The sequence below is a fragment of the Pipistrellus kuhlii genome, unplaced genomic scaffold (assembly GCF_014108245.1).
Source record: "Pipistrellus kuhlii isolate mPipKuh1 unplaced genomic scaffold, mPipKuh1.p scaffold_m20_p_12, whole genome shotgun sequence".
NCBI lineage: Eukaryota > Metazoa > Chordata > Mammalia > Chiroptera > Vespertilionidae > Pipistrellus > Pipistrellus kuhlii.
In genome coordinates, this window is record NW_023425427.1 from 18,627,920 (window position 1) to 18,644,524 (window position 16,605).

At 39.9% G+C, this 16,605-nt stretch overlaps 1 protein-coding gene and 1 long non-coding RNA gene across 8 annotated transcripts in view; one reads left to right on the plus strand and one right to left on the minus strand.

Moving 5' to 3' along the window:
* NFX1 (nuclear transcription factor, X-box binding 1) overlaps positions 1-16,605 on the minus strand; it is a 72,428-nt gene that overhangs the window by 52,881 nt on the left and 2,942 nt on the right. For all 7 annotated transcript variants that reach the window (XR_006741265.1, XM_036433557.2, XM_036433561.2 and 4 more), the window contains exons 2-6: positions 14,569-15,555; positions 6,680-6,838; positions 5,369-5,446; positions 3,270-3,375; positions 1,468-1,539 (exon numbers count right to left, since the gene is read on the minus strand). Coding sequence is in view for 6 of the 7 variants with exons in the window: in XM_036433557.2 (XP_036289450.1) it covers positions 1,468-1,539; positions 3,270-3,375; positions 5,369-5,446; positions 6,680-6,838; positions 14,569-15,555 (1,402 nt within the window). In the remaining variant the exon portion in view is untranslated. The remainder of the gene's footprint in view (positions 1-1,467; positions 1,540-3,269; positions 3,376-5,368; positions 5,447-6,679; positions 6,839-14,568; positions 15,556-16,605) is intronic.
* Positions 1-16,605, plus strand: part of LOC123652131 — a 25,959-nt gene continuing 9,354 nt past the window's right edge. The window contains exons 1-2 of the long non-coding RNA XR_006741266.1: positions 1-74; positions 12,156-12,159. This is a non-coding gene — a long non-coding RNA (uncharacterized LOC123652131). The remainder of the gene's footprint in view (positions 75-12,155; positions 12,160-16,605) is intronic.

The following is a 16,605-nucleotide window of genomic DNA, read 5'->3' on the forward strand; positions in this document are numbered from 1 at the left end:
GAGTTATCAGATAGCAAAGGACTTGAAGCCAGGGCTTTCGGACAATTGTCTTCAGGTCTCTTTCCAGTTTAATGGTTTAGAACTTGGAGTCTATTCTCCTACATGGAAAGTTTTATCCTAACCCCTACTCCTATTTCAAGTACACATTTTGTTCTAAAAAGTCACTGTTATGGATTTAAGACGATCAGTTGCCAGTGCTCAGCATCATAGCTAACATCAACCCCTTGAGGAAAACACTATAATCTCTATAGTGAGAATAAGGCTCAATGAGACAAAGCAACTTACCCAGGTCAACAACTAGTTAGTGGCAGAGCCCAGATACGACCTAGTCTTTCTGGTCCAGATCTCTTGAATGTGACTCTCAGGCAATACTGTTACCCTCTTAAGTTTAATAAACATTAAACTATGCTTATTATTGAAAATCTGCCTGATGCCATTTCGTCAAGTGATTTAGAAATGATTTTATGGTCTTTCTGGGCCTCAGAGACATTCCACAGTTATCTGTGATCCTTGCAGAAATTATACTGTAATGAAAAAGGAGAGGCTCTGGGGTCACTTATTTCATTCAACAATATTCACTGAAAACCTCCTAGATGAGCCGAAACCGGTTTGGCTCAGTGGATAGAGTGTCGGCCTGTGGACTGAAGGGTCCCAGGTTCGATTCCAGTCAAGGGCATGTACCTTGGTTGCGGGCACATCCCTGGTAGGGGATGTGCAGGAGGCAGCTGGTCGATGTTTCTCTCTCATCGATGTTTCTAGCTCTCTATCCCTCTCTCTTCCTCTCTGTAAAAAATCAATAAAATATATTAAAAACAAACAAACAAACAAACAAAAACCCTCCTAGATGCTAGGTACTGTGCTAGCCACAGGTAAACAGTTCCTGCCTTCTAAACCTAAAAAAGCCTTGGTTCAATTCTGGTTCTTTCACCCAGAAGGGAAGTTAAGAAAAATAAGTCCCTGTCAGGTTGGCTTTTCTTAAATAAAAAATAAAAAAGAAAGAAAAAAAAAGTATTTTTATTGATTTCAGAGGGGAATGGAGAGGGAGAGATAGAAACATCAATGATGAAAGAGAATCATTAATCAGCCACTTCATGCACACTCCCTACTGAGGATCGAGCCCGAAACCTGGGCATGTGCCCTGACCAAGAATTGAACCAGGACCTCCAAGTTCATAGGTCAATGCTCAATCACTGAGTCAAGCCAGCTGGGCTGTCACTTTGGCTTTTCAATAAGTAATCTCACTGTGCATAGAACTTCTTAATCATTTATAAGATTGCAAATCAGGATCGAGGCAGCAAAAAAAAAGCTACTATTTAGAGAAAAGTACTATTTATGCCTACATTTATTTACTAATGGTAATAAATAAGTACTATTTACATCTACCTACTAATTTTTATTTTAGAGATTCACACTGAAATCATCAATGAAGAAAAATAAGTCTTCTTTAGAGTACAATTCTAACTTTACCTGGTTCGTCCACATTCACATGTTTTAGTCATAAAGGCGGGACAGGGTGGGCAAGGTCCAGGATGGCAGAGCCTAAAAAAGAAAAACATGGATAAATAAATCATATATAAACCAAATCTGAACAAAGCAGCCCCAGCTGGCTCCCATTGTAATATGGCAACAAATGCATCTACTCTGAAATGTTTTCGTATTTGTCTAAAGTTAATTAAATTTAAACAAAGACAACAACGTTTTTATATAAAAAGAATTGACAGCATTATCATCTTAGAATATTTAGCCAGAAAAGTAAAACCCAAGTTAAAATACTTGTTTTATTTGGGTCTGATAGTCAGAGATGACATTTCCAAATATGGTCTTGGCCCACTTAGTGCAGTGTGCAGGGATAAAAATTGCTTGCCATTCAGTTGGATGGCACGATGGCCAATGGAGTCTTTTAGAACATGAGCACCATAATAGAGCTCAAATTTATTAAGTCCATGAGAAGTACAGACATTTTCTCATCAGCTAGTGAAATAATAGCCAGACAATGGGCTAATGATGGGAAAAGTTGACATGAAGGGGAGGCATGCTGTGAACACAGGGAGAAAACAAAGGGGAAAGGGACTCATGGAAAGAACTGGGCTTAGCAATATGTTACTGGTCAGAATTGGACCTCTGAATAGAAGGCTTTTTATAGGAGCTATGACATAAAGAGATCAAAACTCTGCTTTTTATAGGAGCTATGACATGAAGAGACCAAAACTCTGCCGGTATGGCCCAGTGGGAGAGAATCGACCCAATCACTAGGTGGTTGGTTCAATTCCCATTCAGGGCACATGCCTGGATTTTGGGCTCAAGTCCCAGCAGGGGCAGCCAATTGATGTTGATGTTTCTATGTCATCGATATTTCTTCCTTTCTTTTTTGGTTAATCCTCACCTGAGGATATTTCCCCATTGATTTTTAGAGAGTGGGAAGGAAAGGGAGAGACAGAAGAAAACATTAATGTGAGAGAGATACATCGATTGGTTGCCTCTTGCACACACCCCTTGTAGAAAATGCATTTGTAACTGATTAACTGTTTATTATGTATCAATACATTTATCTTATTCTTTAGACCAGTGGTCAGTAAACTCATTAGTCAACTGAGCCAAATATTAACAGTACAATGATTGGAATTTCTTTTGAGTCCCAAATTTTTTAAACTTAAACTTCTTTTAATTCCACTTCTTCAAAATAGACTCGCCCAGGTTGTGGTATTTTGTGGAAGAGCCACACTCAGGAGGCCAAAGAGCTGCATGTGGCTCACGAGCCGCAGTTTGCCGACCACTGCTTTAGACTGAATATGTTCTAAAGCTCTCTGCTTATTGGAGGGAAGAAATTCACATCCTAAATATACTGACCAACAGAATCCTTCACAATTACTTTTTCCCAAACAGAACTCAGTCCTGTATTCTCTCTTTGACCTGGATATCAGTTTATCTGTGTATCAGGGATATTTCATCTTAGAAGCCAGCAGAGTAATATAGTGAGAGGAACACTGGCTTTGGAAAGACCAGCTCCATCATGTCCTAGCATGTGACCTTTGGCAAGACACGTGGCCTTTCTGAGCCTCATGGGTAAAATGGAGACGACAAATATCTATATACATCACTGGGCTATTTGAAGGATTCAATGAGTTAACTTTTACAGGATAAGTGTTCAGTAAATGATAGTATATTGCCCTTTACCCCATCCTGTTTCATGCTAACCAGATATGTATACTCAAATCCATGAGCAAAATGTGTCCAACAAGAATCCCCAGGGGTCTAGTATTCCAACTTACAGATTACAGGAATGTGGGCAGTCCTGTCCAGGCTGTTTCTTTCTACAAACTTCACCACAACTATGTGGAATTTCATTTCTGCTCCATTCAGGATTCTTTACCTTGCCTAAAACATATCAGATCAGATAGTCAAATGGTAAAAACTTCAAATGCATCCCAGATTTTAATGAAATAACACAACATAGCTAGACAGCATGGAACATCAATATGGTTTTCATTACTTCAGTAAACACATTATCCTACATTCTAAAATAAAATGTTGAATATAATGCTATTAATCAAAAGCTTTACTGAATATGATAAATCTTAAATGGTAGATTACCTGGAAATGATAAATATAAGGTTATTTTTACTTATAAAAATGCCCCTTTGACTAATGGACACATTTAATCCAAGAACAACACCTACAAAATAAGCCTCCTACAAATAGGCCCTTGAATTGATATGGGAATATCTGCTATAAGGGTCAAAAAATGAAATTCCAGTCAGGGGCATGTACCTTGGTTGTGGGCACATCCCCAGTGGGGGGTATGCAGAAGGCAGCTGATCGATGTTTCTAGCTCTCTATCCCTCCCCCTTTCTCTGTGTAAGAAATTAATAAAATATATATATTTTTATTGTAAAAATGGAATAAGGGAAGAGAGCAATGGGGGGTGGAGAGAAGTAGTAAGAGACGGAAAGAAGATAAGTCCTCTATTTTAAAGCTATAAAGTAGGCATGAAGGGTTTATATTTTTATAATTAATGTCACTGCAAATGTTTAGTAAGCATCCTCTGTCAACTGAGCACAGAGACAAGAAGAGTAAAACTGAGGCACAGGACTCCTCCTTGCCCTAGAGCAGGGGTGGGGAATGTCTGGCCCTCGGGCCATATAAGGCTCAAGAAATCATTTGGTCTGGCCCTACCAAGGCATTAGGGGGTGAGTTAATAAAATGTTTGACCAAATATAACAGGCTGTTTTTTAAACTGATCATTTTGTATGGCCCATGAATGATGTTATAAATATCCAAATGGCCTTGGCAGAAAAAAGGTTCCCCACCCCTACCCTAGAGTCACACTTTGTTTTTTAGTGGAAAAGAGAAGGAGGGAAGAAAGAAAGGAGGGAAGGAGGGAGGGAGGGAAGGAGGGAAGAAGAGGAAGAAGGAGAGAGAGAGGGAAGGAGACACATCAACTGGTTATTTCCTTCATGTGCCCCATCTGAGTGACTGGGCAGGGATTACACCTGCAATCCAGGTACATGAAATTGAATCTGAGACTCTTGGGTGCATAGGCCGACACTCTAACCATTGAACACTGGCCAGGGCGAACTGAGCTATTTAAAAACAGGAAGAGCCAGGACCGGTTTGGCTCAATGGATAGAGCGTCGGCTTGGGGACTGAAGGGTCCCGGGTTCGATTCCGGTCAAGGGCATGTTCCTTGGTTGCGGGCATATCCCCAGTAAGGGGTGTGCAAGAGGTAGCTGATCGATGACACTCTCTCATCGATGTTTCTAACTCTCTATCTCTCTCCCTTCCTCTCTGTACAAAATCAATAAAATATATTTTAAAAAAAAAGACTTATTAAAAAAAAATAATAATAATAATTTAAAAAAAAACACAGGAAGAGTATTCCATAAAGAGGGAGGGCACAAGGATAGTAATGCTGGTCTACAGAAAATCTCTCTATTATAAACATCAATAACTGACTCCTTGGGTTAAAATAAAGTATACTTCAATATTACTTTCCTTGTGCTGCTCAAATCTGTAATATCAAAGTTGTTAGAGCTAGAAGTTGAGAAGCCCATGTCTATACCTGCCTTTGCCATATGATCAGCTCTGATCTAAAGTGAAGACCAAGGAGAACTGCACTACAACTTGGAAACAGCATGAGCCTGGAGGACATGATGTAAAGACCCTTTTCTACAGAATAGTCTGTCAGGGCATAAAGATCTGTGACTCTGTCTGACAGACAACATGTATATGATGTCTAGTAGGCCACTGTACCTTTGAATTCTTACAAGTAACTTCTAAAACATGCCTAACAGAACACCTCTCCTGGGCTGGGAACTGAAGTACAATGAATGAAGTGGAAAAGACTTCAATGTATGCAAAAAAAACTTACCACAGAAACAAGTGTAGGTATTGGGAACATGTGCAGAAACGTTCTGACAGGCAGGGCACCTCCAACCACTCTGGCCATCTGCCAAGAAAAAGGGGGGGGAAACAAAAATAATTTCCTTTAAAAAGCACACATTTAAAAAAAATTAAACCTATAATAAGCCATAACATTGAAGCAGTGATGGTAATTCCCATGTAAGGATTTAGACACTAAAGAAACAAAATCACAATTCTGAATGCTTTTCTTAAATACTGTATTTAGGCTTATATTTATAAGGACTTTAGATACATCAAGTGGATATCCATTTTGTTCTTTATTTAAATGACATACATTATGTAAGTTTAAGGTGTACAACATGTTGCTTTAATATATTACATACTGCAATATGATTACCACAATATTGTTAGTTAATACCTCCATCTCATCACATCATTTTCATTTCTTTTTGTAGTGATAATGTTCTATTTCTCATTTTGTTAAAAGTTATTTTAGAGAGAAAGAGAAGGGGGAAAGGAAAGAGAGAGAGGGAGAGAGAAACATTGATTTGTTGTTCCACTTATTCATGCATTCATCGGTTGCTTCTATTGTAATACGTGCCCTGACTGGAGTTTGAACCCACAACCATTAACATATTGGGATGAAGCTCCAATGAACTGAGTAACCTGGCCAAGGCCTATTACAGTATTTCTAATGTCAAGATAACCATTATCTGAATGTTGGCTTGAAAAAAAAGAAAAGGATAATATATTTTGAGTACATGCATGAAAGTCCAGATATCTTAAATTAGAAAAAGAGCCACAATTCAGAAAGCATGTTATTAACATTTGCATTACTCATAAGTACTAGTATCCTTTGAGAAAAGCACACAAAATACTACGGAGCAGATTTGTTAAAGGCAAAACAACTTTCAATATTCCAACTATGAATTAAATAGTGGGTTTCTATAAATTTTCTAAAGCCAACTAAATAAGAAATGTTTTCTATAGTTGCTATTTGGATAAAAACCACCATTTCAGTAGACGTGACTGATTTTATTTTACCTTAAATATATTTTAACACTGTTTTGTTTAGCTGGTTTGAGATCTACAGCTTAATACTGGCCATCTGAAATACGTGACTGAGACAACATATTCTCCCTGCAGATAAAATATTCAAGAAGAATTAAATAACATTTTAAAAACTGAATATATCAAATGGGTGAGAATAACCACTCAGAAGAGAGAAATAAGGCCAGGGGAGGGAGCAAGCGAGGGAGGGAGGGGAAAATTAAAAAAAAAAAAAAAGAAGAAGAAGAAGAAGAGAGAAATAACTGACCTGCTTGAGATGCTGGAGACCTTGCCCATTTTTTTATGCAGCTCAAATGAAACACGTGGTAACAGCTCTGACAACTCCACACAGGGGCCGTGACGCGAACCAATTCACAGCACACCATGCACTCATACTTTTCTGTAGTTAGTTGTTCAACTAGAGAACCTGTTTAAAAAACAAAACAGATAAACTCAAACATAGAAAACCAATCCTTACATTAGTCAACCAAGGATCAGCAAAGCATCAGAAAGAACCCAAACACAAGGGTTTTAAGGGATGTCTGAATCTGTTCACAGGCAGGCCAAGAGGCAGGAATATGCTGAGGTAGAAGATTTAGGGAGTAGACATTCAGATGGGAATTCCCACAATTGAGGAAACATTCCTAAGAGACTATCCAGCAATGCCCCTCACCACACAACTTGAGCATCCATGGGACCAGCACACTGTATGGCCCTGCCTTGTCCTACTTAAAGTGGGATGCTCTGAATCTACCAGATCCATGGATTCAGGAGAGGGTGGGGCTAGTGAATGGCCAACTGCAAGAAACTGAAGCCTGGATAGCTTCCAATCCATGGTGGTAAGATGGTTCTTGCCCTGAAAGTCTTTTTTCTTTTTCTTTTTCTATTCTCTCAATAAAGATATGCTTAGTTCCTATCACAAGCATACTTGTGATAGGGCTACTAGACAGAAAGAAACAGCCCTGGCTCCAGAAGCTCGCCATGATGGCATTATAAGACTCCTTCCAGATTCCTCAAAATCTTTACCTACTTCCAGACTTTTTCCTCAAATACAATCTCAGCAAAGTCTTTCTATCCCAAATATAGTCAGGTGCTCTCAGAGATGAGTGTATAAATATATATATATATATATATTTAGTTCATACTTTAGGCATTACTAGTATTTCAGGTTATTTTATTTGTTTTTAAGTCTAAATAGGTTATAAGAATAAAATAACCTTAAATTACCCAACCCAATGCTGTGCTAACGCACTTTACACATATTATTTAATTCTCTTAACAAATATAAAATATGAGCATTGTTTTTATAGACGAAGAAACTAAGGCTCAAAGTGGTTAAATCACTTATGCAAGGTACAAAACTAGAAATTAAAAAGCCAAAATTAAAATTCATTCCTATATGACCCAGAAGCTCATTTTAATCCTCTGTATTAGCTCTCCTAAGATTACTTTGTCCGATTTAATAACAAAAAATACTAACACCTCAGGACTGTGTGCTCTGTGAGGCAGGGACACTGCCTTGTCTGCCTTACTCACTGTAGTATTTCCAGTTTCTGACATATACCAGGTGCTCAATAAATATTTGTCAGATGACTGAATGAAGGAACAAATGAGTCAAGGAAGTTACTTTTTAATTATATATTACTCAGAAGTTACATTTAAAAAAAAAATACTCCATCTTGCTGAAACCGGTTTGGCTCAGTGGATAGAGCGTCGGCCTGTGGACTGAAGGGTCCCAGGTTCGATTCCGGTCAAGGGCATGTACCTTGGTTGCGGGCACATCCCTGGTAGGGGGTTTGCAGGAGGCATCTGATCTATGATTCTTTCTCACCAATGTTTCTAACTCTCTATCCCTCTCTCTTCCTCTCTGTAAAAAATCAATAAAATATATTTTAAAAATAAATAAGTAAAAATACTCCATCTTGCCGAAACTGGTTTGGCTCAGTGGATAGAGTGTCAGCCTGCAGACTGAAAGGTCCCAGGTTTGATTCCGGTCAAGGGCATATACCTCGGTTGTGGGCACATCCCCAGTAGGAGGTGTGCAGGAGGCAGCTGATTGATGTTTCTCTCTCATCGATGTTTCTAACTCTCTATGCCTCTCCCTTCCTCTCTGTGGAAAATCAATAAAATATATTTAAAAAATAAAAATAAAAATGCTCCATCTTTGCATCAAATTCAAAGGGAAGTTCAGCATAATAAGGACTGAAATACATCTTTCCACTGGATGTGGCAAATAGGAAACCATTCATGACCTTACCAGCAGCTTTGAGTCACGTGGTAATGATGGCAGAGGAATGAGAAGTTAATCAAAATAGGGAAAAGGCGGGGGGAAGGCAAATGACTCTTGATTTGACTATAATGGAAGGATAGGAATCACTACTGGGAGGTCATATAACAGGATAAGTTTTTCTTGTGGCGGGTAGAACAGACTTGGGAAGATCTTCAGCTTGAGAATGTGGGATAGTAAATCCGAAAAAAATTGATGGAAGAAAATATAAGAGGAAAAAATCTGGAGTAGTCTTAGATGAAAAGGAAGGACAGCTGACCAAAGTCGTACAAGAGAATATAGGCAGTGCTGAAAGCCAAATGATGTAGGAGACTGCTATTCAAAAAATATCTATTAGGCCCTGGCCAGTGTGGCCCAGTTGACTGAACATCGTCCCATTCACAAAAAGTCTGCCAGTTCAATTCCCTGTCAGGGCTCATGCCCAAGGTTCGATTCCTGATCAGGGTGTTTACGGGAGGCAACCGATTGATGTTTCTCATACTGATGTGTTTTTTTCTCTCTCCTTTCAATCTAAAATCAATAAAAGCATTTTTTTTTTTTTTAATTACTAAAACCTACTGTGTCAGGCACACTAGACACTTAGGATATTTGTGAAGAAAACAGACCTTCTGCCCTATGAAGCTTATCACCTAGTGGGGGGAAAGTAGACAATAAATGAATAAATTATGAAAACATGTAGCATCATCAAATAGTGATAAGTTGCTATGGAGGAAAATAAACCAGGAAAGGAGGAATGGGAATGCTAACAGTGGGGGAAGTATGGTTTTAAACAAAGTGATCAGAGAGGCTTCCCTGAGAAGGCAAATTAATTGCAGCAGTGCCAAATCTGTACTATTATGTAATCTCCTGGAACAGCATTCTGTTACCCAGGAGGAGGAAAGAGAGATTGCACCATCAATCCAGGGATGTGATTCTACCGAACAGCTTGGCAGAAGGATACTTCAAATGACCTATGGTTAGTCCCGCCTAGAGAGGGAATGCAGAGGGGTAGGAGGCTGGCAAAAATGGTAACGGGTGGAAGAAACTGAGGGAGCCAGGACAGGAATCTATGGTCAGAGAGTGGAACACAGACTTTAATAATTCAGAGATGAGGCATTTCCAAGATTATTTCCCCGGTAGTCGGTATGGAAATGAAATGAAGGTCCAAGTCCCTGTGGTTAACGATATCAAAGAATTTGAAGATGACACAATGCATATGATCACTAAAGTTACTCAGAATAACAGAAAGATATATGGTAAATTAGTTCCCAGATTTGATCATGCCTTAGAATCTCCTGGGAGCTTGTTAAAAGGTAAAAGTGCTGGGCCCCAGAATTTGCTTAGTAAATCTGAGAAAAGGCCCAAGAATACGCTTTTCTAACAAGTCCCCAGGTGTTGCTAATGGCTGCTAGTCTGGAATTACACTTTGAGAACCACTGAGGTAAAGAAAAGATGTAGCTAGAAGCATTAATAAATGAGGGTTGGGAGATCTGGAGACTAATAAATAAGATATGGCAGGTGATGTAGTTACAAGGTAACGTGGCATTAGGTTCAATGAAAGAAGGATTTTAAAACAAAGGTAGAAGAATGGTTTAGTCTGTCTCCATCAACTACCCGCATTCCTTCAACAGACTCCTAACTTGTCCCTTTGCTTCCTTAAAGCCCAATCTCCACACAGCAGGCTGAAGGCTCATTTTAGAATGTTAGGAAGATCATGCCAGCCCTTTTCCTAAAACCTTCCAGTTGCTTCTCATCTTCTTACTCAGAACCAGATCGAAGAGCCTCACATAATCCAGCTCGTGTGATTTCTCTGATCTCCTCCTAATTGCTTCCCCACTACCTTCACTGCTCCCGATCCTGCCCTCCCACCCCAGGCTAAACCTGTATCTGCCTCTGTCTAGAATGCTCTTCTCCAAAGAGCCTCAGGGTGCACTCCTTCACTTCCCTCTGGTCTCTCTTCAAATGTCTCATCAAAGAGACCAAATTTTTCTATACTAGTGCCCCTGTTATCCTGTCCTCTTAACCTGTTTTATATTTCTTTTTAGCTTATCACCTACCTGACAAATTAAAAATTTAAGTGCTGCCGAAACCGGTTTGGCTCAGTGGATAGAGCGTCGGCCTGCAGACTGGAAGGTCCCAGGTTCGATTCTGGTTGCGGGCATATCCCCAGTGGGGGGTATGCAGGAGGCAGCTGATCAATGATTTTCTCTCATCAATGTTTCTAACTCACTATCCCTCTCTCTTCCTCTCTGTGAAAAATCAATAAAATATATATATATTTTAAAAATGTAAGTGCTTTCTGCTTGTCTTCCCTATCAGAATGTAAGTCGCATTAGCATTGTAGTTCCAGTATCTAGAAATGCTTGGCACACAATATTTACTCAATAAATATGAACAGTGTGCTCAAGAAAATGTAGGGATGTGAGGCCAAGAAAGATTTGTTAGGCAGAACCCTAAGATGGCCTCCAAGACTCCCACCCTGGGGTATGCATTTTCTGTATAATCTCCACCCCTTGAGTATGGTGGGCTGATCCAATCAGGAGAGCCCTTTTAAAATAGTCTAGAGATCAGAGACAGACATCAGAGAGGGTTGAAGAATCTATAGCAGATGCTTTCCTATAGGCCTTAAAGAAGTAAACTACCAAGTTGTGGAGAGGGCCCATGTGGTACAGAGTTGCAGGTGGCCTCTAGGAGCTGAGAGTGTTCCAATAGCCAGCAAGAAAATGGGGACCTCAGTCCTACACACACGGAACTAAATCCTACCAACAACCAGTGAGCATGAATGAGGGCCCTACACCTCAGATGAGGCTGCATCCCCAGCCAAGTTTCAGTTCTGTGAGACTGAATGAAGAACTCAGCTACCTGGACCCAGACTCCTGATCCACAGAAACTGCGACATAATAAATTTGTGGTATCTTAAGCCACTACATTTGTGATAATTCATTATGAAACTAGAGGCCCAGTGCATGAAATTCACGCATAGGTAGGGTCCCTAGGCCAGGCCTGCGGCTGATTAGGGCTGATGGGGCCTTCTGGCTGCTGGCCAGGGCCTTCCTTCATTCCGCACTGCCCCCTGGTGGTCAGGGCATGTCATAGCGAGCAATCGAACTCCCAAACTCCCACAGGGACACTTTGCATTATTAGCCTTTAATGTATATAGATAGGAGACCATTAACCAGCCTTACAAATTCAGAAGCAACTCTGGTATAACACTGCTTGGCTTCACAAACAAATCAAGGTCCCAATAATGACTACCTGGTGAAGCAAATTAGAACTAAAAGAACTATAGACTCAGGCAGGGGGTGGCTTCACGCGTTAGGCTGTATGTCACATTAAACTGGAGGGAGACCAGAACTGTGAAGGTCCATAAAGCTATTTGGTCTAGGTGAAATGTATCCTCAGGGCAAAATGAGAAGTGTCTTCAAATATTACAAGAAGCTGATTTGCAATGAGGGGGAGAGGAACTCTGAGAAGAGAGACTAGTTGCTGTGTGGCTCAAAGGCTAGAACTTGAACCAGGGAATAGAAAGTATTTATAATAAGGAAGAACTTTCTAACAGTCAAGAAAAATACAGTCTCGCCAGGCCAGCATGTCAGTGATTGAGCATCAACCTATGAACCAGGAGGTCATGGGTTTGATTTCCAGTCAGGGAACATGCCCGGGGTTGTGAGCTGGATCCCCAATAGGGGCGTGCAGGAGGCAGCCAATCAATGATTCTCTCTCACCATTGAGGTTTCTCTCTCCCCCTCTCCCTTCCTCTCTGAAATCTATAAAAAAAAAAAAAGAGAAAGATATATCTGCTTCTAAGAAGCTTATAAATAAGTGAAGAGCACTGACACATAAACAAATGATGGTTTTCAGTGTAATTGCTATAATAAAGCATGTAGATGTAAGGGAAAGACATACCACAGGGCTGAAAAATGTTTATCTGTAAAGGTGAGAAAAGGTTTCCTGGAAATGTGACTAAACTAGCTTTTGAAAAATGAGTTAAGAATTCACTAATGAGCTGGGTGGTGGACATTCTAGAGAGCCAAAACATGCAACATCATGCAAAGATAAAAAGATATAGAGTCCAGAGAGTAAAATGCGATGGGCAGCAGAAAATGGGGTTGTTGGGTAAGGCAGAAGCCAAAAAAATATAGGTGATGAAAAAAAGTGAACAAAAGGGGGCGGGATGGTAGTAGTGACACAATTCAATATGTTTTAGAAAGATCACTCTCTGATCCTAGTATAACAGATGAACTGAGAGAAACTGGAGATGCAAGATTTGTTAGGAACACTTGCAGATGAGCAGACAAAAGATGATGCAGGCTGGAACCAGGAGAGGTAATGGAGATATTACCATCTTCTATTTGTGCTTTCATAATCCAAAAAAATCTTGCAATGACGAACAAAGTAGGTCCAGAGGCATGAAGGCATGAATCAGACTGACATATCACAAATAGGGATAGGGAGGATGGAAAGGAAGAGATTAACCAGAGAACTTATATACATATATACATAACCAATGGATACAGACAATAGTGTGGTTAAGGCCTGGTGGGGTGGGGCAGGGGCTGAAAAGAGGGGGAAAAGGGAGGAAAATTGGAGGACATCTATAATACTGTCAACAATAAAATTAAATTTAAAAATTTTTAAAAGCAATAAAGAAATATTCACCCATGCAAAAGAAAAGAGAACACAGAAGAATCAGTTGCTACATTTTATAATATTATGGTACATTGTGTAGTCTTCTGTCAGTATTCATTATCAGTTATTTAGTTTATGATAAAAAAAATAACTTTTGATTACTCATTCTGTCTTGGACTGTATAAAGAAGATCTGTATTTTTATTACAAAATTTAATAAAAATAAAGTAAAAAAAATTCTTGCTACTAAATATCTATACCATCCATATATGCATTTTTCAAAATCCTTACAAAATTCCTTATTTAAGAAAAAATTCCTTATTTGTATTTGCTTATGACATAAAAACTAAGTAAATAGTTACCTACTGGGGAGAGGAGGTGGTGGTGGCAGAATCCAGACAGATGATGAACAAGGACAGAAAGAGACTTTTCACTGTGTTCTTTTTTTTTTAATCCTCACCTGAGGATATAGATTTTTTTGTGTTTTTAAAATATTTAATATATTTTTATTGATTTCAGAAAGGAAGGAAGAGGAAGACAGAGACAGAAACGATGACAGAGAATCATTGATTAGCTGCCTCACGCATATTCCCCACTGGGGATTGAGCCCACAACTGGGGCATGTGCCATGAATGGAATCGAACCATGACCTTCTGGTTCGTAGGTAGGCACTCAACCACTGAGCCACACAGGTCAGGCTGTTTTGTTGTGTTGTTTTTTTAAATTGATGAGAGAGAGAGAGAGAGAGAGAGAGAGAGAGAGAGAGAGAGAGAGAGAGAGAGAGAGAGAGAGAGAGAAACATAAATCAGTTGCCACTCATACACACCTTGACTGGGAATCAAACCCACAACCTTGGTATGTGCCCTGACTGGGAATTGAACCCCACACCTCTTTGTGTATGGGATGATGCTCTAACTAACTGCGCCACCTGTGTACCTTTTTATACTTTTTGACTTCTAAACTGTGTGAATATATTACCTATTCAAAAACTTAAAATCAGCCCTAACTGGTTTGGCTCAGTGGATAGAGCATTGGCCTGCAGATTCAAGGGTCCCAAGTTCGATTCTGGTCATGGGCATGTGCCTTGATTGCGGGCACATACCCAGTAGGAGGTGTGCAGAAGGCAGCTGATTGACGTTTCTAACTCTCTATCCCTCTCCCTTCCTCTCTGTAAAAAAAAAAAATCAATAAAATATATATTTTTAAAAACAAACCTTAAAATCAGAAAAACAAAACATTTCCTACCCATCCAGGTAGATTTACCTGTGTGAGTTTCCACATTCTTTAGCACGGGGTTCTGTTTGCCTCGGGGGAGAGGATCCTGCCTCCTTATGGCACATTTCTCTGGGTCAATCCTTCTGGAAGACTTGTTGACAACTGCCAAGTTCCCGTTGTTGCAGGCAGACTTTGCTGGTCGTTCGGTAAGGTTGTCCTTTAGAATGGGGGCCATGCTGTTTCTGGCGCCTGCGCTTGTATGTCGTTGACCCTCCTGTTTCGGCGGATTCCTGCCTGGACGTGGCCTCGCCCCCTCCACTTCCCAGGGAGGCCTCTTCTGTGAGTGTCTTCTCTGTTCATTGCGTCTGGCCCCAGACCCATCCGGTACTCCTTTTCTAACGGATGTATCTGAAGAGTCAGGGTGGATAGCCCCCACAGGTTTGATATTTTCAGACCCGGCATCCTCGGGTTTGGGTGTCATTCTGTTACCCCACTCAGCTTTGAGCTTCCCCTTGACTTTCGGCCCTCTACCATAGCTATAGACAAACTGGGCTGCTTTTTTTGGTTTTGCTCCCCTGGGATCTGCACCAACAATTTCCTTCTCACTTTCAGCAGGGCTGTGTTCTCTGAGCTTTGTCCCACTCTCTGATCTGGCCACATTTTCTAAGCCAGATACATCTGAGGTCTGGTCAGTTACACTCTGTACTCTCTTGACTCTGATATGCTGCTTTTCACTCCTCAATTTCTGTACAGGTTGATTCTGAAGGTTCTTGAGTGATTTATTAGAAGCAGAGGATTGGAAAGGAAGCTGTTGACTCTTAGGCTTGCTTCCTGAAGGATGGTAACTGTACTGATGAACAGCAGAGATGTCATCATAAGGGATTTGCCTGGAAAGGTGACACGGAGGTGGTGAACTGCAATTCCTTCTACCAATCCTATTAGAATCTAGTCTTCTTTGACTCCCACAGTGTAGACCAGATTTTTTCCTCTCCTGAGGAATGAACTCAGAAGCATCCGTATTGAATTTAAAAGTACCTAGGACACAAGAAACAGACATGCCAGGATATTAGTCAGTTGACCATGAAACTCATCAGACTGAAAGCCATATCTAAAAGTTATTTTCCTAAGGACTTCGTATAAAACGGGCTTTTAGTAAAACGTGTTTCCTGTGAAGGTGTTGGGTTCAAGGTGTTGCAGAAGACTGATCATTGCATGTCCAGTAGCTTCACCAATAGCCAGCACTGCGAGTTGCTAAGTAAAACTGCTCACCTGGCCATCAGGCATTATCTATACATGCATTTACTTTCTCAAAGAATTTTAAGTCAGCAAATAGTTCAGAGATGAGACATCAGTTGCAGGTTCCATGTGATCTTTTGAAACTCCAATGTAGCATTGTGCAATATCAAGTAAACAGGCTTAGGAATCAGCCAAAATCAGTTTGAGGTCTGGCCCTCCAACTTATGCTACGAGCTTAGATATATCACTTGATTGCTTTTTGCCTAGCATCCTCACCCATGACAAAAGATGATAATACTATTTTAAAGGGTTATTATGAAATTTAAATACGATTTCATATAGATAGTACTTAGCATAGTAAGTACATTAGTTTTCATCTCTTCCCCCCCAGGAATATCTATTATCTGTTCCATACATAAGCTTTATAATATAGTTCAGAATTCCAAAGTCTCAAAAATTAAACATATGCCCTATACATTTATTCCCCCCAAATGCTTCTTTATATAGTCAACTTAGTCTCATTTTGTCTGAAGCACAAAGACAAAATGATTTGCCTCAGGATACAAAACTAATTAGTAGCCAAGTGAGAACTATATGTAGCATATAAAATATACTATGAATTTATAGGGCCAAAGAGCCGAGGGTTTACTTATTGTCTTTATGAAAGTTTTGTAACACCAGTTTTTATATGTAATGGAGATAATAATAATTCCTACATCAAAGAATTGCTATGAAGAGTAATACAAATTAATAACTTGTATAAGGTGGTTAAAATGGTGCTTTATTATTGCTGTTGGGATTATAGGCTATCTGAGACATACAGACCCAACCACAGATGGGCGCAGTTCA